The 23,642-nt window shown below is 46.8% G+C and overlaps 1 protein-coding gene across 1 annotated transcript; it reads left to right on the plus strand.

Moving 5' to 3' along the window:
- The first annotated feature begins 311 nt into the window (after positions 1 to 311).
- LOC137351603 (fucolectin-1-like) lies at positions 312 to 14,175 on the plus strand. The gene is made up of 5 exons (XM_068016197.1): positions 312 to 421; positions 7,228 to 7,295; positions 7,802 to 8,087; positions 8,789 to 8,968; positions 13,936 to 14,175. Exons 2-4 carry the CDS (start codon positions 7,229 to 7,231, stop codon positions 8,943 to 8,945), a joined length of 510 nt encoding a protein of 169 aa, XP_067872298.1. The 5' UTR covers positions 312 to 421; position 7,228; the 3' UTR covers positions 8,946 to 8,968; positions 13,936 to 14,175.
- Positions 14,176 to 23,642: the final 9,467 nt, after the last annotated feature.

Raw genomic sequence — 23,642 nt, forward strand, 5'->3', positions numbered from 1 at the left:
CTTTCTCTCTCACCTTCTGTCTGTCTCTCTTTTTCTTTCTGTTTGTCACACTCTGTCTCTATCTTTCTGTCTTTGTCTGGCTCTCCTTGTGTCTCTCTGCCTATCTCTGTCTGCATCTCTCTCTCTTTCTCTTCCTTCTTGGTGGCACCCTCTCCCTCTCTCTCCCCCTCCTCTCTCTCCCCTTATCTCGATTTCCAAGAACTGACCAGTGTTTACTGATTTCTCACTCAGTCACCTTCTCCTCCACTCTGTTGCAATGTCCCAGATTGCTGGGGTTGGCCAATACACAACATATTGGGCAACAGTTGGAACAGTGGCAAGGAAGAGTGTATAAATAAAGACGGAGATCGTCACTCAACATTTTCTAGCAGAGATCCCGAGATCCAGATCCTCACACGCACCTTGAATCAAAACTCTGCAGGTAAGAGGGACCTTTGTAAACCTCCAGCAACAGAACTTTTTATAAAAACTGTGAAAAAGTATCAAACATGGCAGCACAAGAAAATAAGAGACTTTTACTGTGAGAATATACAGCGGGTCCTCAAGAGTGTGTTCATATTTACAGGGGGGTCTCCGAGAGTGTGTTAATATTTACAGGGGGGTCCTCAAGAGTGTGTTAATATTTACAGGGAGTCTCTGGGAGTGTGTTAATATTTACAGGGGGTCTCCGGGAGTGTGTTAATATTTACAGGGGGGTCTCCGAGAGTGTGTTCATATTTACAGGGGGTCTCTGGGAGTGTGTTAATATTTACAGGGAGTCTCCGAGAGTGTGTTAATATTTACAGGGGGTCTCTGGCAGGGTGTTAATATTTACCGAGGGTCTCCGGGAGTGTGTTAATATTTACAGGGGGTCTCTGGGAGTGTGTTAATATTTACCGAGGGTCTCCGGGAGTGTGTTAATATTTACAGGGGGTCTCCGAGAGTGTGTTAATATTTACAGGGGGTCTCTGGGAGTGTGTTAATATTTACAGGGAGTCTCCGAGAGTGTGTTAATATTTACAGGGGGTCTCTGGCAGGGTGTTAATATTTACCGAGGGTCTCCGGGAGTGTGTTAATATTTACAGGGGGTCTCTGGGAGTGTGTTAATATTTACCGAGGGTCTCCGGGAGTGTGTTAATATTTACAGGGGGTCTCTGGGAGTGTGTTAATATTTACCGAGGGTCTCCGGGAGTGTGTTAATATTTACAGGGGGTCTCTGGGAGTGTGTTAATATTTACAGGGAGTCTCTGGGAGTGTGTTAATATTTACAGGGGGTCTCTGGGAGTGTGTTAATATTTACAGGGGGTCTCTGTGAGTGTGCTAATATTTACAGGGAGTCTCCAAGAGTGTGTTAATATTTACAGGGGGGTCTCCGAGAGTGTGTTAATATTTACAGGGAGTCTCTGGGAGTGTGTTAATATTTACAGGGGGTCTCTGGGAGTGTGTTAATATTTACAGGGGGTCTCTGTGAGTGTGCTAATATTTACAGGGAGTCTCCAAGAGTGTGTTAATATTTACAGGGGGTCTCTGGGAGTGTGTTAATATTTACAGGGGGGTCTATGGGAGTGTGTTAATATTTACAGGGGGGTCTATGGGAGTGTGTTAATATTTACAGGGGGTCTCTGGGAGTGTGTTAATATTTACAGGGGATCCCTGGGAGTGTGTTAATATTTACAGGGGGTCCCCGGGAGTGTGTTAGTATTTACAGGGGGTCTCTCTGAGAGTGTGTTAATATTTACAGGGGGTCTCTGGGAGTGTGTTAGTATTTACTGGGGGTCTCTCTGAGAGTGTGTTAATATTTACAGGGGGTCTCTCTGAGAGTGTGTTAATATTTACGGGGGGCTCTGGGAATGTGTTAATATTTACAGGGGGTCTCTCTGAGAGTGTGTTAATATTTACGGGGGGCTCTGGGAGTCTGTTAATATTACAGGGGTCTTGGGGACTGTGTTGATATTACAGGGGTCTCGGGGACTGTGTTAATATTACAGGGGTCTCGGGGACTGTCTTAATATTACAGAGGGTCTCGGGGACTGTTTTAATATTACAGGGGTCTCCGGGACTGTGTAGTCTATCCAGTCTTTCCTCATAGCTAAAGTTCTCCATTCCTGGCAACAGAAAGAAGTTTAAGAGGGGATTTGATAGACGTGTTCAAAATTAAGAGATATCTGGGCAGAGTAGAGAGAGAGAAACTGTTCCCCTTGGTGGAAGGGTCGAGAACCAGAGGACATTGATTTAAGGTGATTGGCGAAAGCAGCAAAGTGACTTAGGTGCTGAGATTTTATAAAGGAAGCTGGGGTCTCGATGTCCAGAAAAAGTGATGTTGAGATTCCTGCGTCACCTCCTCTCTGGAAGGCCCCCTGAATGTCGTGACAATCAGGCACTTCAGTGGACAGTGACAGGCCATTCGGCCCCGTCACTGGAGGTTCTGACCTTAGAAAGCTACTGGTCAATCAGAGGCTGACGGCTGCAGCACTACCGCGGAGGCGATGGCTGCTGCTATAGGAGTGCCTACCGGAGGTCGAGGATTGGCGTTGGACCCAGGCCACAGGTAGGTAAGAGCGGGAGGCATCGTGTGGGGTGGGGCTGCTGGGGAGGGTGTTGTAGGGGGTGGGCAACAAGGGCACGGGGCTGGTTACCAGCGGGCCCCCCCCCCCACCCCACATCCCACTGCTGGCTCTCTCACTGAGTGCCTTTTAATAAGGGACCCTCTCTCCAAACCCGCCGTGAGGGAGAGCATAAAATTCCCCCCTTCACCCCCGAGGAAAAACTTTCTCATGCAGCGAGTGGTTCGGATCGGGAATGCACTGCCTGAGAGTGCGGAGGAAGATTCAATCATTGTTTTCAAAGTGGAATTGGAGAATCACCAGAAGAGAAAACAATTGCAGGGCTACAGGGAGGGGATGGGGGAATGGGGCTAGGTGAGTTGCTTTTGCAGAGAGCCAGCGCAGACATGATGGGCTAAATTGCCTCCTTCTGTGCTGTCACCATTCTATGATTCTATGAAATCTCCTTTGTACCCTCTCGAGTGCAATCACATCTTTCCTGTTGTGCTCTGACCAGAACTGCACGCAGTACTCGAGCTGTGGCCTAACTAGTGTCCTATACAGTTCCAGCATAACCTCCCATACTGTACCTCGCCAATAAAGGAAAGTATCCCTGATATCTTCTTAACCACCTGATCTACATTCCTTCTACTTTCAGGGTTCTGTGGACATTCACTCCAAGGGCCCTCTGTTCCTCTACTCTTTTCAGTATCCTACCATTTGTTGTGCATTCCCTTGCCTTGTTAGCCTTCCACAAATGCATTACCTCTCACTTCTCTGGATTGAACTCCATTTGCCACAGTTCCGTCCACCTGACTAGTCCATTGATATCTTCCTGTAATCTACAACTTCATTATAAACCACATGGTCAATTTTTGTATCATTAGCAACGTTCTTATTCATAACCCTTACATTCAAGTCCAGATCATTGATATATTCCACAAAAAGCGGGGACGTAGTTCTGAGTCCTGCGGAATCTCATTGGAAACGGTCTTCCAGTCACAAAAACACCCATCCATCACAACCCTTTGCTTCCTGCCTCTGAGACAATTTTGCTTTGCATCCCATGGGTTTTTACTTTCGTGACCCGTCTGCCTTGTGGGACCTTATCTAAAGCCTTGCTTAAATCCACATAGACTACATCAAATGAACTACCCTCATCGACCTTCCTTGTTACCTCCTCAAAAAACTCAATTATGTTAGCCTGACATGGCCTTCCCCAAATAAATCTGTGCTGAATGTTTTTGATTAATCCACGTCTTTCTAAATAAAGATTTATTCTGTGTTATGACCAAGGCAGGAGTAATGCACTGTTAATTCAGTCCCACTACTCCACAGGTCATAGCATATATAAAGTTTTTTCACCTAACAAAGAATAGCCAAATTAGACACTCTAATTGTTTCCCCAAAGCATACCAAACCAGGTTCCTTTAAACAACAACAACATTAACTAGTTATTAGAAAATAAATAATAGGTCTTAATTACTAATGAGATAAATCTATATTTATGAAAAACTCCTTATTTCCTTAGCCCCCATTCACACACATACATTAAAAAAAAGGTTTACTGGGGAAAAGGATTTTTTGGTTTACAGCTGTTTCTTAGGAATAAAAAGGAAAAAAATAAAATGGTTGAGCTTATCATGTTCTGGTAGGATGTTTTTGGTACAGTGAGGTGTTCCAGAGTCAAAGAGTCAGATGCCACTTGAAGTTTCCCCAGGCAAGGTTGATGAACAGTCTGTGATGGGTAGGCTTTCAAGGCAATTTGACTTCAGCAGGCATCACACAGGTCTTTCAACAGGGGTGCAGCAACTGATCTGCTTGGGTTTTTAAAAACAGCAATCTAGCAGTAGAAGCCTTCTTGAGATTTCAGGATCTCCCAAAATATAGGAGGCAACAGGAACCACTCTGGATGCAAGAATTCTTCAGAGACTGGAGGCAATAGGAATCTGTCACCTTTCTGATGCAGGATTCCTTTTCAAGTGATGTAGGATTCCTTTACAGAGAGAGGTAACACTTTTCTCGGTCTTCCTCTCTTGCTCCAGGCAGGTCAAAGCAAGATTTCAAAATGCCTGCTCTTTGTCCAACTCACTGGCTTTTTAAAGGGTCCAAAGCGAAAAAAACCTCCTGGACATGGTCACATGTTCAGACACAGTAGACAGAATTTTACACCACCCCAGCAAGCAGTGACGGTGGGCGTGGTGTAAAATGGAGTGGGAGGCTCCGGGAGGCCTTCCCGACCCACTCCTGCCTCTGCCCCACCTTACGTAGGGCAGGGTGGGGCGAAAAATGGGCCGTCTGTCCCAGACCAATTAAGGCCCTTAAGTTGCCATTTAACGGCCTGTAACCGAGAAAGGCCGCCCGGTAAAAGTTGGTGGCCTCTCAGCGCCCCTTGGGAGGGCACTGACAATCGGGCACAGGATGCCCGATTGAGGGCCGTCCCCGCTTCCCCAACCACCCCCAGGCCCCAGGATGCCCCCTCTTCCACCCAGATGACCACCCTTGCCTCACCGTGGCCCAACCGATTACCCCCGGCACCGCAACCCTAATTTACCTGCACTCCTGTCTCCATGTCCTTGGCTTGTCTGCAGTCCCAGCAGTGGCCACTGCTCCCGGTGGCCGGATGATTGGCCGGCAGCTCAATGAGGCAGGACTTCTCCCTCAAGCAGGTGGAAGTTCCGCCTCGGAACAATTAAAGCCTGGGGACCCGTAAAATGCGGGACAGATCCCAGGCTACATGGAATCAGGTTTGCCATCGACCTTTACGTTGCTGGCCAGCTCCTGTCAACCCAAGTTAAATCCAGCCCAGTGTCTCTTGTTATTCAAAAAAAACTGCTCTGAGGAAGGCCGAACCCCTGTGGTTTCCTTGAAACTGCCTGCTTTTCTGTCCTTGTATAAATTCAACTTCCTTTCAAAGCACCCATAAATTTCATCTTTTATTATGAACTTCCTTTTAAAACATTGAAAAAATTCCAACTATTTGCAGATGTTCAAAGTCTACTGAAAATTATTTTTCAGGGGATTCTGAGAGACAGGATTTATATGCATCTGGAAAGGCGAGGTCTGATTAGGGATAGTCAGCATGGCTTTGTGCGTGGAAAATCATGTCTCACGAATTTGATTGAGTTTTTTGAGGAGGTGACCAAGAGGATTGACGAGGGCAGGGCGGTGGACGTTGTCTACATGGACTTTAGCAAGGCCTTTGACAAGGTAGGCTGGTCCGGAAGGTTCGAACACATGGGATCCAGGGTGAGCTAACCAATTGGATACAAAATTGGCTTGGTGATAGGAGGTAGAGGGTGGTAGTGGAGGGTTGTTTTTCAGATTGGAGGCCAGTGACCAGTGGTGTGCCGCAGGGATCGGTGCTGGGCCCTCTGTTGTTTGTCATATATATTAATGACTTGGATGTGAATGTACGGGGCATGATTAGTAAGTTTGCAGATGACACCAAAATTGATGGTATAGTGGACAGTGAAGAAGGTTGTCTAAGGTTACAACAGGATATAGATCGAACTGGGAAAGTGGGTAAGGGATTGGCAAATGGAATTTAACGCAGACAAGTGCGAAGTGATGCATTTGGGGAAGTTAAACCAGAGCAGGAAATATACAGTGAATGGCAGGGCCCTGGGGAGTGTTGTTGAGCAGAGAGACCTTGGGGTGCAAGTACATAGTTCCCTGAAAGTGGCAACACAGGTAGACAGGGTGGTGAAGAAGGCGTATCGCAAGCTTGCCTTCATTGGCTGAGGCATTGAGTACAAGAGTTGGGACATCATGTTACAGTTGTACATAACGTTGGTTAGGCCGCATTTGGAGTACTGTGTGCAGTTCTGGTCGCCGCACTACAGGAAAGATGTGATTAAGCTAGAGAGGGTGCAGAAAAGATTCACAAGGATGTTGCCTGGTTTGGAGGGCTTGAGTTATAAGGAGAGATTGGATAGGCTGGGTCTGTTTTTCCTGGAGTGAAGGAGGCTGAGAGGGGACATGATAGAGGTATATAAAATTATGAGAGGCATAGATAGGGTAGATGGCGAGAGTCTGTTTCCCATGGTAGGGGTGACTAAAACTAGAGGGCATAGATTTAAGGTGAGAGGGAGGTGCTTTAAAGGGGATCAAAGGGGTAAATTTTTCACACAAAGAATAGTGGGTATCTGGAATGAGCTGCCAGAGGAGGTGGTGGAGGCAGGAACAGTAGTAACATTTAAGAGGGCATCTGGACAGGTACTTGAATGAGCATGGCATAGAGGGATATGGAATTAATGCAGGCAGGTGGGATTAGTATAGATAGGCATTATGGTCGGCATGGACGCGGTGGGCCGAAGGGCCTGTTTCTATGCTGTACGACTCTATGACTCTATGAATGGCAGAGCAGACTCGATGGGCTGAATGGTCTACATCTGCTCCTATTTCTTGTGTTCTTCGTAAAGTTTTCTTTCCCCAATGTAAAACTTTTACTCTTGCTCCATCGTTATCCTTTTCTATAACTACTCTAAATCTAACTGAATTATTATCACTGCCACTAAAATCCTCTCCCACTAGAGCCCCTTCCATTGCCCAGACTAATTCCCTAAAACTAAGGATGGGTTGTTTAGGCAGTCATTACCTGCCCTGCCTGTGGAAGGCCCCTGAGCTGATGTTAATTAGGATAAGCTGTAGACATGTGAGTGGAAGTAGACTAGGTGTTAAATGACTCTCTGTTTCTCTGCAGGATGTTTCTCCGAGTCTGTGTTGTTATCCTCATGGTGTCTGGATTGGGAAAAGCCCATGTTGATCCAGGTAAGGACCAACCAGTCTTTTGGTATGGATGTGGGTCTGGTTTGTGATTGGGATAGAGAATCAGAGGAAGAGAGAAAGAAAGAGACAGAGCCACAGAGAGAGGAAAGTGACGGACAGAGAGAGTTGGAGAGAAAGGGAGAGAGAGTGAATATGGGAGAAAGATATGATTTACAGTTCCTTAGTGAGCCAGTGGCTGTTGTCCTCTGACAGATTTTAAAATCGAGGCATTGCCCGACCGGGAGGTAGTGTAGGTCAAAGAGAACAGGGGTGATGGGCGAATGGTATAAGTTAGGATATAGGCGGCATAGTTTTAGATGAGTTCAGTTTTAGGGAAGGTGGGAGACGGGAAGCCAGTCAGGAGAACATTGGATTTGTGAAGTCTGACGGTAAACTGTCCGCGAGCAGTAAGAAATGGACAGGGGACCAATAAGGTCCTTCTTTTAATGTTGAGAAGGTTATGGAACACTGTTTGGTGCCATTTGTAAATCTCTATGTTTAACTTTTAGACCTTAACTTGGTTCTACAAGGGAGAGCCTCTCAGTCAAGCTTGGACAGTTACCTTGGAAATGCCATCAATGCAATTGACGGGAACTCAAACTCTGACTGTAGCCTGGGTTCCTGCTCCATCACTACCTCCGAACAAGAGCCCTGGTGGAGGGTGGATCTTCTCCAGTCCTTCAGGGTGGCCACTGTGTCCATCACCAACAGAATGGACTGCTGCACGGGGAATCTGAATGGGGCAGAGATTCGCATTGGAGACTCGCTTGATAACAACGGCAAATCCAATGCAAGGTAAATGGAAACTACAGGCAAACTCCTGCTGTAAGCAAACTCCAGCTACAGGCAAACTCAGTCCCAATACAAGCAAACTCGCGCTATAGGCAAACCTCAGCTACAGGCAAACACCCGCTATAGACAAACCTCAGCTAGAGGCAAACTCATGATACAGGCAAACTTCAGCTACAGGCAAACACCCGCTATAGACAAACCTCAGCTAGAGGCAAACTCCTGCTATAGACAAACCTCAGCGAGAGGCAAACTCCTGCTATAGGCAAACTCAGTACCAATACAAGCAAACTCACACGATAGACAAACCTCAGCTACAGGCAAACTCATGATACAGGCAAAGTTCAGCTACAGGCAAACACCTGCTATAGGCAAACCTCAGCTACAGGTAAACTCCTGTTATAGGCAAATTCCAGCTGCAGACAAAATCAGTCCCAATGCAGGGAAACTCCTGCTAAAGGCAGATTACAAGTGAATTTCCACAACAGATTTTCTACAGCTACCAGTAAACATCTTAGTCAATGGATATTGGGGGTCAATTGGAGCTTTCACAACAGAGATCAATAGATTTTTATTGAATAAGGGTTTTGAGGGACATTCAGAAAAGGTGGGTAAATGGAGTTGACGTATAGATTATGGTGGAGAAGGTTGGAGGTTCCGATTGGCCTCTTCCTGTTCCAAATGTCCTCATCTTTCTTTGTTGACAGGTGTGGAGTGGTTGAGTCAATTGGCCCCGGAGAAACTCAGCACTTCAGCTGCAATGGGATGTTCGGCCGATACGTTACCGTGGTGATTCCAGGCCGGCAAGACTCTCTGGCCCTGGCTGAGGTCGCTGTGTATGGAAATGAGCATCACCACCACTGAGCAGCAGGATGGCCAATCACATGGTGAGCATCACAGAAATCCAGGCCCAGTATCACGCCACACCCTTGAACTATCTGAGGGTCAGTAACCCCGAGACAGAGAGTGACATGAGAGATTGACCCTAGACAGAGAGAGACATCAGAGAGTGACCCTGGATAGAGAATGACATCGGAGAGTGACCCCTGGACAGAGAGAGACATCAGCGAGTGACCCTGGATAGAGAGTGACATCAGAGAGTCAGGAATAAAAGAATGATAAGAGTTAGAACAGGGCCAATCAAGGATAGTAGTGGGAAGTTGTGTGCGGAATCAGAGGAGATAGGGGAAGCGTTAAATGAATATTTTTCGTCAGTATTTACAGTAGAGAAAGAAAATGTTGCCGAGGAGATTACTGAGATATAGCCTACTAGGCTAGATGGGATTGAGATTCACAAGGAGGAGGTGTTAGCAATTTTGGAAAGAGTGAAAATAGATAAGTCCCCTGGGCCAGATGGGATTTATCCTAGGATTCTCTGGGAAGCCAGGGAGGAGATTGCAGAGCCGTTGTTGTTGATCTTTATGTCGTCATTGGCGACAGGAGTAGTGCCGGAAGACTGGAGGATAGCAAATGTTGTCCCCTTGTTCAAGAAGGGGAGTAGAGACAGCCCTGGTAATTATAGACCTGTGAGCCTTACTTCGGTTGTGGGTAAAATGTTGGAAAAGGTTATAAGAGATAGGATTTATAATCATCTTGAAAAGAATAAGTTCATTTGCGATAGTCAGCACGGTTTTGTGAAAGGTAGGTCGTGCCTCACAAACCTTATTGAGTTTTTCGAGAAGGTGACCAAACAGGTGGATGAGGGTAAAGCCGTGGATGTGGTGTATATGGATTTCAGTAAGGCGTTTGATAAGGTTCCCCACGGTAGGCTATTGCAGAAAATACGGAAGTATGGGGTTGAAGGTGATTTAGAGCTTTGGATCAGAAATTGGCTAGCTGAAAGAAGACAGAGGGTGGTGGTTGATGGCAAATGTTCATCCTGGAGTTTAGTTACTAGTGGTGTACCGCAAGGTTCTGTTTTGGGGCCACTGCTGTTTGTCATTTTTATAAATGACCTGGATGAGGGTGTAGAAGGGTGGGTTAGTAAATTTGCGGATGACACGAAGGTCGGTGGAGTTGTGGATAGTGTCGAAGGGTGTTGTAGGGTACAGAGGGACATAGATAGGCTGCAGAGCTGGGCTGAGAGATGGCAAATGGAGTTTAATGCGGAGAAGTGTGAGGTGATTCACTTTGGAAGGAGTAACAGGAATGCAGAGTACTGGGCTAATGGGAAGATTCTTGGTAGTGTAGATGAGCAGAGAGATCTTGGTGTCCAGGTACATAAATCCCTGAAAGTTGCTACCCAGGTTAATAGGGCTGTTAAGAAGGCATATGGTGTGTTAGCTTTTATTAGTAGGGGGATCGAGTTTAGGAGCCACGAGGTCATGCTGCAGCTGTACAAAACTCTGGTGAGGCCGCACCTTGAGTATTGCGTGCAGTTCTGGTCACCGCATTATAGGAAGGATGTGGAAGCTTTGGAAAGGGTGCAGAGGAGATTTACTAGGATGTTGCCTGGTATGGAAGGAAGGTCTTACGAGGAAAGGCTGAGGGACTTGGGGTTGTTTTCGTTAGAGAGAAGGAGGAGGAGAGGTGACTTAATAGAGACATACAAGATAATCAGAGGGTTAGATAGGGTGGATAGTGAGAGTCTTTTTCCTCAGATGATGATGGCAAACACGAGGGGACATAGCTTTAAGTTGAGGGGTGAAAGATATAGGACAGATGTCAGAGGTAGTTTCTTTACGCAGAGAGTAGTAGGGGCATGGAACGCCCTGCCTGCAACAGTAGTAGACTCGCCAACTTTAAGGGCATTTAAGTGGTCATTGGATAGACATATGGATGAAAATGGAATAGTGTAGGTCAGATGGTCGGCGCAACATCGAGGGCCGAAGGGCCTGTACTGCGCTGTAATGTTCTAAAAAAAAAGAGTGACCCTGGATAGAGAGTGACATCAGCGAGTGACCCTGGATAGAGAATGACATCAGAGAGTGACCCTGGATAGAGAGTGACATCAGAGAGTGACCCCAGGACAGAGAGAGACATCAGAGAGTGACTCTGGATAGAGAATGACATCAGAGAGTGACCCTGGATAGAGAGTGACATCAGAGAGTGACCCTGGATAGAGAATGACATCAGAGAGTGACCCCCTGTACAGAGAGAGACATCAGAGAGTGACCCTGGATAGAGAGTGACATCAGAGAGTGAACCTGGATAGAGAATGACATCAGAGAGTGACCCTGGATAGAGAGTGACATCAGAGAGTGACCCCCTGTACAGAGAGAGACATCAGAGAGTGACCCTGTACAGAGAGAGACATCAGAGAGTGACCCTGGATAGAGAGTGACATCAGAGAGTGAACCTGGATAGAGAATGACATCAGAGAGTGACCCTGGATAGAGAGTGACATCAGAGAGTGACCCCCTGTACAGAGAGAGACATCAGAGAGTGACCCTGGATAGAGAATGACATCAGAGAGTGACCCTGGATAGAGAGTGACATCAGAGAGTGACCCTGGACAGAGAGAGACATCAGAGAGTGACCCCTGTACAGAGAGAGACATCAGAGAGTGACCCTGGATAGAGAGTGACATCAGAGAGTGACCCTGGACAGAGAGAGACATCAGAGAGTGACCCTGGATAGAGAGTGACATCAGAGAGTGACCCTGGACAGAGAGAGACATCAGAGAGTGACCCCCTGTACAGAGAGAGACATCAGAGAGTGACCCTGGATAGAGAGTGACATCAGAGAGTGAACCTGGATAGAGAATGACATCAGAGAGTGACCCTGGATAGAGAGTGACATCAGAGAGTGACCCCCTGTACAGAGAGAGACATCAGAGAGTGACCCTGGATAGAGAATGACATCAGAGAGTGACCCTGGATAGAGAGTGACATCAGAGAGTGACCCTGGACAGAGAGAGACATCAGAGAGTGACCCTGGATAGAGAGTGACATCAGAGAGTGACCCTGGACAGAGAGAGACATCAGAGAGTGACCCCTGTACAGAGAGAGACATCAGAGAGTGACCCTGGATAGAGAATGACATCAGAGAGTGACCCTGGACAGAGAGAGACATCAGAGAGTGACCCTGGATAGAGAGTGACATCAGAGAGTGACCCTGGACAGAGAGAGACATCAGAGAGTGACCCCTGTACAGAGAGAGACATCAGAGAGTGACCCTGGATAGAGAGTGACATCAGAGAGTGACCCTGGACAGAGAGAGACATCAGAGAGTGACCCTGGATAGAGAGTGACATCAGAGAGTGACCCTGGACAGAGAGTGACATCAGAGAGTGACCCCCTGTACAGAGAGAGACATCAGAGAGTGACCCTGGATAGAGAGTGACATCAGAGAGTGACTCCTGGCTTGTCCAGGTGTCAAAGTAGGTCAGCAAGCAATAGGGTGATAGCACCACAGCCTCACAGCTCCAGCGACCCGGGTTCAATTCCGGGTACTGCCTGTGTGGAGTTTGCAAGTTCTCCCTGTGTCTGCGTGGGTTTCCTCCGGGTGCTCCGGTTTCCTCCCACATGCCAAAGACTTGCAGCTTGATAGGTGAATTGGCCATTATAAATTGTCACTAGTATAGGTAGGTGGTAGGGAAATATAGGGACAGGTGGGGATGTGGTAGGAATATGGGATTAGTGTAGGATTAGTATAAATGGGTGGTTGATGGTCTGCACAGACTCGGTGGGCCGAAGGGCCTGTTTCAGTGCTGTGTCAATAAATAAAAAATAAATAAATGAATGAGGGTTTCAGCAGCAGATGAGCTGAGACAGGGGCGAAGTCAGATGATGTTACAGAGGTGGAAATAGGCGTCTTAGTGATGGGGCAAGTATGTCGTCAGAAGCTCATCTTGGGGTCAAATATGACACCAAGGTTGTGAACAGATTGGCTTGGTCTCAGAATGTTGCCAGGGAGAGGGATGGAGTCGGTAGCTGGGGAACAGAGTTTGGAGCGGGGACACAAAACGATGGCTTCAGTCTCCCCAATATTTAATTGGAGGAAATGTCTGCTCATTCAGTACTGGATGTCAGATAATCAGTCTAATAATTTAGTAACAGTGGAGGAGTTGAGGGAGGTGTTGGTGAGGTCCAGCTGAGTTTCACCAGTGAACATGTGAAAACTGTACTATAAGGGTCTGAAAGGGTTAATGTTTGAGACAGTGAGAGTAACCCCTCCCACTGTAGTGGTCATGATGATGTAATAGTCACATGGGTAAAAGGCTTGGAAGAAACAAAAAGCATCATGAGAGATGCTAGCAAGACATGCTTAAGGAGAGTATATAGTTGTGTAAATACAATAAACAAGTTATTATTTAGACTTTCACAGACTCTGAGAGTCCTGTAGACAAAGCTCGACCTAGCATCTTAAATGCTATCAACAATATACAACAAAAACTAACACTCTGCTTTCGGATGATGTCGCCGAGGGGCAGCATGTAGATGAGAAATAGAAGGAGGCCAAGGATAGATCCTTGGGGGAGACCAGAGGTAACGGGACAGGAGCAGGAAGAGAAGCCATTGCAAATGATTCTCTGGCTACGATTCGATAGATGAGAATGGACCCAGGTGAGAGCAGTGCCCCCCAGCTGGATGACAGTGGAGAGGTGTTGGAGGAGGATGATGTGGTCAACCGGGTCAAAGGCTGCAGACAGGTGGAGAAGGATGAGGAGGGAATGCTTACCTTTGTCACAGTCACAGAGGATGTCATTTGTGACTGATGCGACATTTCGGTACTGTGTCAGGGGTGGAAACCTGATTGGAGGGACAGGAAAGTTGGGAATGGATTTGGGAAGTGGCAACCCGATCAAGGACGTTCATATGAGTGAGTGACCCCTGGACAGGGAGTGACATCACTAACCGCGGAGAGATTGTGTCTGGATTCTGGGCCGTTGTTTATCATTCTTTGATTGTAGTTGCAGATCTGTGAAGAGGATTTCTGCTCTCCCAATGGTGTCCATTCCCGATGAACTGTTTCATTCTCTAATCCGAGGGATCCTTCCACTCTTTCCCTGTGTCTCTGGCTGTTAGTCTAAACCCATGTTATCATGCAGGGTATATCTGTCACGTGCTTGCATCGCGGGCTCAGTCTGACTTGTAAAGGTGTTTCTGCTATTATGGGATGCTCATAGTTTAATAAAATGATTTGAACTCTCTGCCTGGGTTTTTATTAATGGTTATGTGGGGACTGTGGATGGGGAAATATATTAAGGACGGTCAGACTGGGAATTAAATGGAAAGTCGGAATTCTCTCACCAGCCGACAGACTGGAATTACTAAAATGTTCCATGCCTTCCTGCCATCTGTTGTTGAAATTCCATTGGGAACAAATTACTCTGGGTCCTCAGCTATCCCCGGAATTTTAAAGTTGCCAACTCTGGCCGGAAGTATTCCTGGAGGTTTCAAGATGTGACCTCCAGCCTCCAACTGCCTCACCCAGTCGAACAGCCTTTCCTTCCCCTGAGCCCATCTCCAATACTTTTATAAGGAACAATAGAGTTCAAAGGAAATGAAGGAATTTCGTTGAACTTTGATCTGTCTTTCAGGTTTTTGCTCCCAGTCAGTGTCCTGGAGATTAATCTTTAATTCTGGGAGACTCCAGGGCAATCCTGGAGGGTTGGTAACCCCTGGGCCCTTCACTCCCACTCTCCCCAGCACTGAGTATATTAAAGAGGGAATAAACCCCTCCCTATCTCCTCCTGCCCCTGCACTCTGCTCCCAAATCTCCTCCTCCCCAGAATGGGACCCCTCTGGCTGGGGTTCATACGAACATACGAACACATGAATTTGTAGCAGGAGTAGGCCACTCGGCCCTTCGAGCCTGCTCTGCCATTCAATAGAGTTCATGGCTGAACTGATTACTCCACATTTCCACCTACCCCCGATAACCTTCCACCCGCTTGCTTATCAAGAATCTATCTACCTCTGCCTTAAAAATATTCAAAGACTCTGCTTCCAGCGCCTTATGAGGAAGAGAATTCCAAAGACCCACCACCCTCTGAGAGAAAACATTTCTTCTCATCTCTGTCTTAAATGGGCGACCCCTTATTTTTAAACAGTGACCCCTAGTTCTCGATTCTCCCACAAGGGGAAACATCCTTTCCACATCCACCCTGTCAAGACCCCTCAGGATCTTATATGTTTCAATCAAGTTGCCTCTTTTCTAAATTCCAGCGGATACAAGTCTAGCCAGCCCAATCTTTCCTCGTAAGACAACCCACCCATTCTAGGTGTTAGTCTAGTAAACCTTCTCTGTTCTGCCTCCAACGCATTTACATTCTTAAATAAGGAGACCAGTACTGTACACAGTACTCCAGATGTGATCTCACCAATGTCCTGCAAACTGAAGCATAACCTCCCTACTTTTATATTCAATTCCCCTCACGATAAACAATAACATTCTATTAGCTTTCCCAATTAAGTGCTGTACCTGCACACTAATCTTTTGCGATTCATGCACTAGGACACCCAGAAACCCTGTAATTTCAGAGCTCTGCAATCTCTCACCATTTAAATAATATGCTTCTTTTTTATTCTTCCTACCAAAGTGGACAATTTCACACTTTCCCACATTATACTCCATTTGCCAGGTCTTTTCCCACTCACTATTTCCCTTATGTCCTCTTCACAAGTTACTTTCCTACCTATCTTTGTGTCATCAGCAAACTCAGCAACCATACCTTCGGTCCCTTCATCCAAGTCATTTATATAAATTGTAAAAAGTTGAGGCCCCAGCACAGATCCCTGTGGCACACCACTCGTTACATCTTGCCAACCAGAAAATGACCCATTTATGCCTACTCTCTGTTTCCTGTTAGCTAACCAATCTTCTATCCGTACCAATATGTTACCCCCTACACCATGAGTTTTTATTTTCTGCAATAACCTTTGATGTGGCATCTTATCAAATGCCTTCTGGAAATCTAAGTACAGTACATCCACCACTTCCCCTTTATCCAAAGCATATGTAACTCCCTCAAAGAACTTCAATAAATTAGCTAAACATGATTTCCCTTTCACAAAACCATGTTGACTCTGTCTGATTACCTTGAATTTTTCTAAGTGCCCTGCTATAACGTCTTTAATGATAGCTTCTAACATTTTCCCTCAGACAGATGTTAAGTTAACTGGCCTGTAGTTTCCTGCTTTCTGTCTTTTTGAATAAAAGAGTTACATTCGCTATTTTCCAATCTAAAGGAACCTTCCCTGAATCTAGAAAATTTTGGAAAATTAAAACTAATGCATCAACTATCCCACTAGCCACTTCTTTTAACACCCCACGATGAAGTCCATCAGGACCCGGGGACTTGTCAGCCCGCAGATCCAACAATTTGTTCAGTACCACTTGCCTGGTGAATGTAACTTTCTCAGGTTCCTCCCTCCCTTCCATTTCCTGACTTACAGCTAATACTGGGATGTTACTTGTATCCTCAATAGTGAAGAACGATGCAAAATATCTGTTCAATTCATTGGCCATCTCCTTATTATCCATTATTAATTCCCCAGACTCACTTTCTATAGGATCAACGCTCACTTTGTTAACTCTCTTCTTTTTTAAATATCTATAGAGACCCTTACTATCTGTCTTTATATTTCCAGCAAGCTTTCTCTTGTAGTCTAATTTTACCTTCCTTATCAAACTTTTAGTCATTCTTTGCTGTTTTTTATAGTCTGTCCAATCTTCTGACCTGCCTCCCATCTTTGCGCAATTATAGGCTTTTTCTTTAAGTTTGATACTATCTTTAACTGTTTTAGTTAATCACGGACGGCGGATCCCACCCTCTGAATTTTTTTTTCTTGTTGAAATGTATATATTCTGTGTATTCTGAATTATCCCCTTAAATGTCTGTCACTGCATCTTTGATTTGACCTATTCCTGAACCTGATTTTGCCAGTTTACTTCAGTTAGCTGTGCTTTCATGCCCTCATAATTGCCCTTATTTAAATTTAAAATACTAGTCCTGGACCACTCTTCTCTCCCTCAAACTGAATGTAAAATTCAATCATATTATGATCGATGCTACTTCGGGGCGCCTTAACTATGAGGTCATTAATTAATCCTATCTCGTTGCACAATACCAGGTCTAGTATAGCCTGCTGTCTGGCTGCAGAATGTACTGTTCCAATAAATTATCTCAAACATTCTATGTACTCCTCATCTAGGTTATCTCTGCCCATCTTATTTTTCCAGTCTACATGTAGGTCAAAATTCCCCATAATTATCGCTGTACCTTTCTGACAAGCTGCCATTATTTCTCCCTTTAAACCCCGTCCTACAGTGTGGTTAATGTTAGGTGGCCTGTATACCACTCCCACAAGTGGCTTCTTGCCTTTTATGATTTCTCATCTCCACTCAAACTGCTTCTCCAGTCTGGTCTCCTAACTTAGGTCATCCCTCTCTATTGCGCTAATACCATCATTTATTAACACAGCTACTCCTTCACCTTTTTCGAGCTTCCTGTCCTTCCTAAATGCCATGTACCCTTCAATATTCAGGTCCCAATCTGTCATTCTGCAGCTCTGTCTTTGTAATGGCTATCATTGTACTTATTTATTTCTATTTGTGCTCTCAGTTCTTCTGTTTTGTTTCGAATGCTACGTGCATTCAGATACAGAGTCTTTAGTTTTGTCCTTTTATTATTTTTGTAACCTCTAGCCTTATCTGTTGATTTACTTTTAGATTTGTACACCCTGTCCCTTCCTGTCACAGTCTGTTTATCATTTCCCATATTAATACCTTTCTCTCTTGCCTTGTCTCTACTCTTTGATTTACAATATCTTCCCAAATTTGATCCCTTGTCCCCAGTATTCAGTTTAAAACCCTCTCTACTTCCCTAGTAATGCAGCTCGGTAGAACACCACCCCAGCATGGATCAGGTGTAGACCGTCCCAATGGTACAGCCACCACTTTCCCCAGTACTGATGCCAGTGCCCCACGAACCGGAACCCACTTCTACCACACCAGTCTCAGAACCACACATTAATTTCTCTAATCTTATTTGCCCTATGCCAATTTGCACGTGGCTCAGATAATAATCCAGAGATTATTACCTCCCACTGTAAGTTCCTCTCCAGCCCTGAGTAGATGTCCCAAACCCTGACACCAGACAGGCAACATAGCCGTCTGGACTCTCGCTCTTTGCTGCAGAGAACAGTGTCAATCCCCCTAACTATACTGTCCCTTACTACCACTACATTCCTTTTTTCTCCCTCCACTTGAATGGCTTCCTGTACCATGGTCAGGTTACACATCCACCCTGCAGCCCTCACTCTCATCCAAACAAGCTGAAAGAATCTCAAACCTGTTGGACAATCCCAAAGGCTGAGGCTCCTGCACTCCTGCCCTCTGAGTCCTCATACCTGGCTCAGCTGCAGCCACACTCTCCTGGCTCTCGCGGCTTGTTCCACCAGGTCTCCCAATTCCACTCCGCTGCGGTGTTGGTGAACACGATTAATGATCTCCCCCCTACCACGCTGGCCTCTCCAACCATAGCAGGGCCAGAATTCCAGGAGCATAGATATCCCACAGGGTTGTGGGGCCTGGAGGAGATTACAGAGATAGGGAGGGATTTGAAAACAAGGACGAGAATATTAAAATCGAGACTTTGCTTGACCAAAGTAGGTCAGTGAGTACAGGGGTGATAGGGGAACGGGACTTGGTGTGTGTTAATGTAGGTCAGTGAGTACAGGGGTGATAGGGGAACGGGACTTGGTGTGTGTTAATGTAGGTCAGTGAGTATAGGGGTGATAGGGGAACAGGACTTGGGGTGTGTTAATGCAGGTCAGTGAGTATAGGGGTGATAGGGGAACAGGACTTGGGGTGTGTTAATGCAGGTCAGTGAGTACAGGGGTGATCGGGGAACGGGACATGGTGTGAGTTAATGTAGGTCAGTGAGTACAGGGGTGATAGGGGAACGGGACTTGGTGTGTGTGAATGTAGGTCAGTGAGTACAGGGGTGATCGGGGAACGGGACTTGGTGTGTGTTAATGTAGGTCAGTGAGTACAGGGGTGATAGGGGAAAGGGACTTGGTATGTGTTAATGTAGATCAGTGAGAAAAGGGGTGATAGGGGAATGGGACTTGGTGTGTGTTAATGTAGGTTAGTGAGTACAGGGGTGATAGAGGAATGGGACTTGGTGTATGTTAATGTAGATCAGTGAGTACAGGGGTGATAGGGGAACGGGACATGGTGTGTGTTAATGTAGGTCAGTGAGTACAGGGGTGATAGGGGAACAGGACTTAGTGTATGTTAATGTAGGTCAGTGAGTACAGGGGTGATAGGGGAAAGGGACTTGGTGTGTGTTAATGTAGGTCAGTGAGTACAGGGGTGATAGGGGAACAGGACTTGGTGTGTGTTAATGTAGGTCAGTGAGTACAGGGGTGACAGGGAAACGGGACTTGGTGTGTCTGAATGTCGGTCAATGAGGACAGGGGTGAAAGGGGAACGGGACTTGGTGTGTGTTAATGTAGGTCAGTGACTACAAGGGTGATCGGGGAATGGGACTTGGTGTGTGTTAATGTAGGTCAGTGACTACAGGGGTGAAAGGGAATCGGGACTTGGTGTGTGTTAATGTAGGTCAGTGACTACAGGGGTGATAGGGAACGGGACTTGGTGTGTGTTAATGTAGGTCAGTGACTACAGGGGTGATAGGGAACGGGACTTGGTGTGAGTTAATGTAGGTCAGTGAGTACAGGGGTGATAGGGGAACGGGACTTGGTGTGTGTTAATGTAGGTCAGTGACTACAGGGGTGATAGGGAACGGGACTTGGTGAGAGTTAATGTAGGTCCGTGAGTACAGGGGTGATAGGGGATCGGGACTTGGTGTGTGTTAATGTAGATCAGTGAGTACAGGGGTGATAGGGGAACGGGACTTGGTGTGTGTTAATGTAGGTCAGTGAGTACAGGGGTGATAGGGAACGGGACTTGGTGTGTGTTAATGTAGGTCAGTGACTACAGGGGTGATAGGGAACGGGACTTGGTGTGTGTTAATGTAGGTCAGTGAGTACAGGGGTGATAGGGAACGGGACTTGGTGTGTGTTAATGTAGGTCAGTGACTACAGGGGTGATAGGGAACGGGACTTGGTGTGTGTTAATGTAGGTCAGTGAGTACAGGGGTGATAGGGGAACGGGACTTGGTGTGTGTTAATGTAGGTCAGTGACTACAGGGGTGATAGGGAACGGGACTTGGTGTGAGTTAATGTAGGTCAGTGAGTACAGGGGTGATAGGGGAACGGGACTTGGTGTGAGTTAATGTAGGTCAGTGAGTACAGGGGTGATAGGGAACGGGACTTGGTGTGTGTTAATGTTGGTCAGTGAGTACAAGGGTGACAGGGAAACGGGACTTGGTGTGTGTTAATGTCGGTCAGTGAGTACAGGGGTGCTAGGAAACGGGACTTGGTGTGTGTTAATGTAGCTCAGTGACTACAGGGGTGATAGGGAACGGGACTTGGTGTGTGTTAATGTCGGTCAGTGAGTACAGGGGTGCTAGGGAACGGGACTTGGTGTGAGTTAATGTAGGTCAGTGAGTGCAAGGGTGACAGGGAAACGGGACTTGGTGTGTGTTAAAGTACGTCAGTGAGCACAGGGCTGAAAGGGGATCGGGACTTGGTCTGAGTTAATATAGGTCAGTGAGCTCAGGGGTGATAGGGGAACGGGACTTGGTGTGTCTGAATGTAACTCAATGAGGACAGGGGTGAAAGGGGATCGGGACTTGGCGTTAGTTAATGTCGGTTAGTGAATACAGGGGTGATAGGGGAACGGGACTTGGTGTGTCTGAATGTCGGTCAATGAGGACAGGGGTGAAAGGGGAACGGGACTTGGTGTGTGTTAATGTAGGTCAGTGAGTACAGGGGTGATAGGGGATCGGGACTTGGTGTGTCTGAATGTCGGTCAATGAGGACAGGGGTGAAAGGGGAACGGGACTTGGTGTGTGTTAATGTCGGTCAGTGAGTACAGGGGTGATAGGGGATCGGGACTTGGTGTGTCTGAATGTCGGTCAATGAGGACAGGGGTGAAAGGGGAACGGGACTTGGTGTGTGTTAATGTCGGTCAGTGAGTACAGGGGTGACAGGGAAAAGGGACTTGGTGTGTCTGAATGTCGGTCAATGAGGTCAGGGGTGAAAGGGGAACGGGACTTGGTGTGTGTTAATGTAGGTCAGTGACTACAAGGGTGATAGGGGATCGGGACTTGGCGTTAGTTAATGTCGGTCAGTGAATACAGGGGCGATAGGGGATTGGGACTTGGTGTGTGTTAATGTAGGTCAATGACTACAGGGGTGAAAGGGAATCGGGACTTGGTGTGTGTTAATGTAGGTCAGTGAGTACAGGGGTGATCGGGGAACGGGACTTGGTGTGTGTTAATGTAGGTCAGTGAGTACAGGGGTGATAGGGAACGGGACCTGGTGTGTGTTAATGTAGGTCAGTGAGTATTGGGGTGATAGGGAACGGGACTTGGTGTGTGTTAATGTAGGTCAGTGACTACAGGGGTGATAGGGAACGGGACCTGGTGTGTGTTAATGTAGGTCAGTGAGTATTGGGGTGATAGGGAACGGGACTTGGTGTGTGTTAATGTAGGTCAGTGACTACAGGGGTGATAGGGAACGGGACTTGGTGTGAGTTAATGTTGGTCAGTGAGTACAGGGGTGATAGGGGAACGGGACTTGGTGTGTGTTAATGTAGGTCAGTGAGTACAGGGGTAATAGGGAATCGGGACTTGGTGTGTGTTAATGTAGGTCAGTGACTACAGGGGTGATAGGGGAACGGGACTTGGTGTGTGTTAATGTAGGTCAGTGAGTACAGGGGGTGATAGGGGAACGGGACTTGGTGTGTGTTAATGTAGGTCAGTGAGTACAGGGGTGATAGGGGAATGGGACTTGGTGTGTGTTAATGTCGGTCTGTGAGTACAGGGGTGATAGGGGAACGGGACTTGGTGTGTGTTAATGTCGGTCTGTGAGTACAGGGGTGATAGGGAATGGGACTTGGTGTGTGTGAATGTAGGTCAGTGAGTACAGGGGTGATAGGGGAACGGGACTTGGTGTGTGTTAATGTAGGTCAGTGAGTACAGGGGTGATAGGGGAATGGGACTTGGTGTGTGTTAATGTAGGTCAGTGAGTACAGGGGTGATTTGGGAACGGGACTTTGTGTGTGTTAATGTAGGTCATTGAGTACAGGGGTGATAGGGGAACGGGACTTGGTGTGTGTTAATGTAGATCAGTGAGTACAAGGGTGATAGGAAACAGGACTTGGTGTGAGTTAATATAGGTCAGTGAGTACAGGGGTGATAGGGGAACGGGACTTGGTGTGTGTTAATGCAGGTCAGTGAGTACAAGGGTGATAGGAAACGGGACTTGGTGTGAGTTAATATAGGTCAGTGAGTACAGGGGTGATAGGGGAACGGGACTTGGTGTGAGTTAATGTAGGTCAGTGAGTACAGGGGTGATAGGGAACGGGACTTGGTGTGTGTTAATGTAGGTCAGTGAGTACAGGGGTGATTGGGAAACGGGACTTGGTGTGTGTTAATGTAGGTCAGTGAGTACAGGGGTGATAGGGAAACGGGACTTGGTGTGAGTTAATGTAGGTCAGTGAGTACAGGGGTGATAGGGAACGGGACTTGGTGTGTGTTAATGTAGGTCAGTGACTACAGGGGTGATAGGGAATCGGGACTTGGTGTGTGTTAATGTAGGTCAGTGACTACAGGGGTGATAGGGAATCGGGACTTGGTGTGTGTTAATGTAGGTCAGTGAGTACAGGGGTGATTGGGAAACGGGACTTGGTGTGTGTTAATGCAGGTCAGTGAGTACAGGGGTGATAGGGAAACGGGACTTGGTGTGAGTTAATGTAGGTCAGTGAGTACAGGGGGTGATAGGGGAACGGGACTTGGTGTGAGTTAATGTAGGTCAGTGAGCACAGGGGTGATAGGGAACGGGACTTGGTGTGTGTTAATGTAGGTCAGTGAGTACAGGGGTGATAGGGGAATGGGACTTGGTGTGTGTTAATGTAGGTCAGTGAGCACAGGGGTGATAGGGAACGGGACTTGGTGTGTGTTAATGTAGGTCAGTGAGCACAGGGGTGATAGGGAACGGGACTTGGTGTGTGTTAATGTAGGTCAGTGAGTACAGGGGTGATAGGGAACGGGACTTGGTGTGTGTTAATGTAGGTCAGTGAGTACAGGGGTGATAGGGAAAGGGACTTGGTGTGAGTTAATATAGGTCAGTGAGTACAGCGGTGATAGGAAACGGGACTTGGTGTGTGTTAAGGTAGGTCAGTGAGTACAGGGGTGATAGGGAACGGGACTTGGTGTGAGTTAATATTGGTCAGTGAGTACAGGGGTGATAGGGGAACGGGACTTGGTGTGTGTTAATGTAGATCAGTGAGTACAGGGGTGATAGGGGAACGGGACTTGGTGTGTGTTAATGCAGGTCAGTGAGTACAAGGGTGATAGGGAACGGGACTTGGTGTGAGTTAATATAGGTCAGTGAGTACAGCGGTGATAGGGAGACGGGTCTTGGTGTGAGTTAGTATAGGTCAGTGAGTACAGGGTTGATAGGGAAACGGGACTTGGTGTGTGTTAATGCAGGTCAGTGAGTACAGGGGTGATAGGGGAACGGGACTTGGTGTGTGTTA

Source organism: Heterodontus francisci, chromosome 2, assembly GCF_036365525.1.
Source record: "Heterodontus francisci isolate sHetFra1 chromosome 2, sHetFra1.hap1, whole genome shotgun sequence".
NCBI lineage: Eukaryota > Metazoa > Chordata > Chondrichthyes > Heterodontiformes > Heterodontidae > Heterodontus > Heterodontus francisci.

Bases quoted from the DNA above. Each gene is read 5' to 3' on its own strand.
- LOC137351603 (XM_068016197.1), top strand. From the start codon at position 7,229: ATGTTTCTCCGAGTCTGTGTTGTTATCCTCATGGTGTCTGGATTGGGA. The intron at 7,296-7,801 runs GTAAGGACCAAC...TTTAACTTTTAG, and splicing joins AAAAGCCCATGTTGATCCAG to ACCTTAACTTGGTTCTACAA. The intron at 8,088-8,788 runs GTAAATGGAAAC...CTTTGTTGACAG, and splicing joins AACGGCAAATCCAATGCAAG to GTGTGGAGTGGTTGAGTCAA.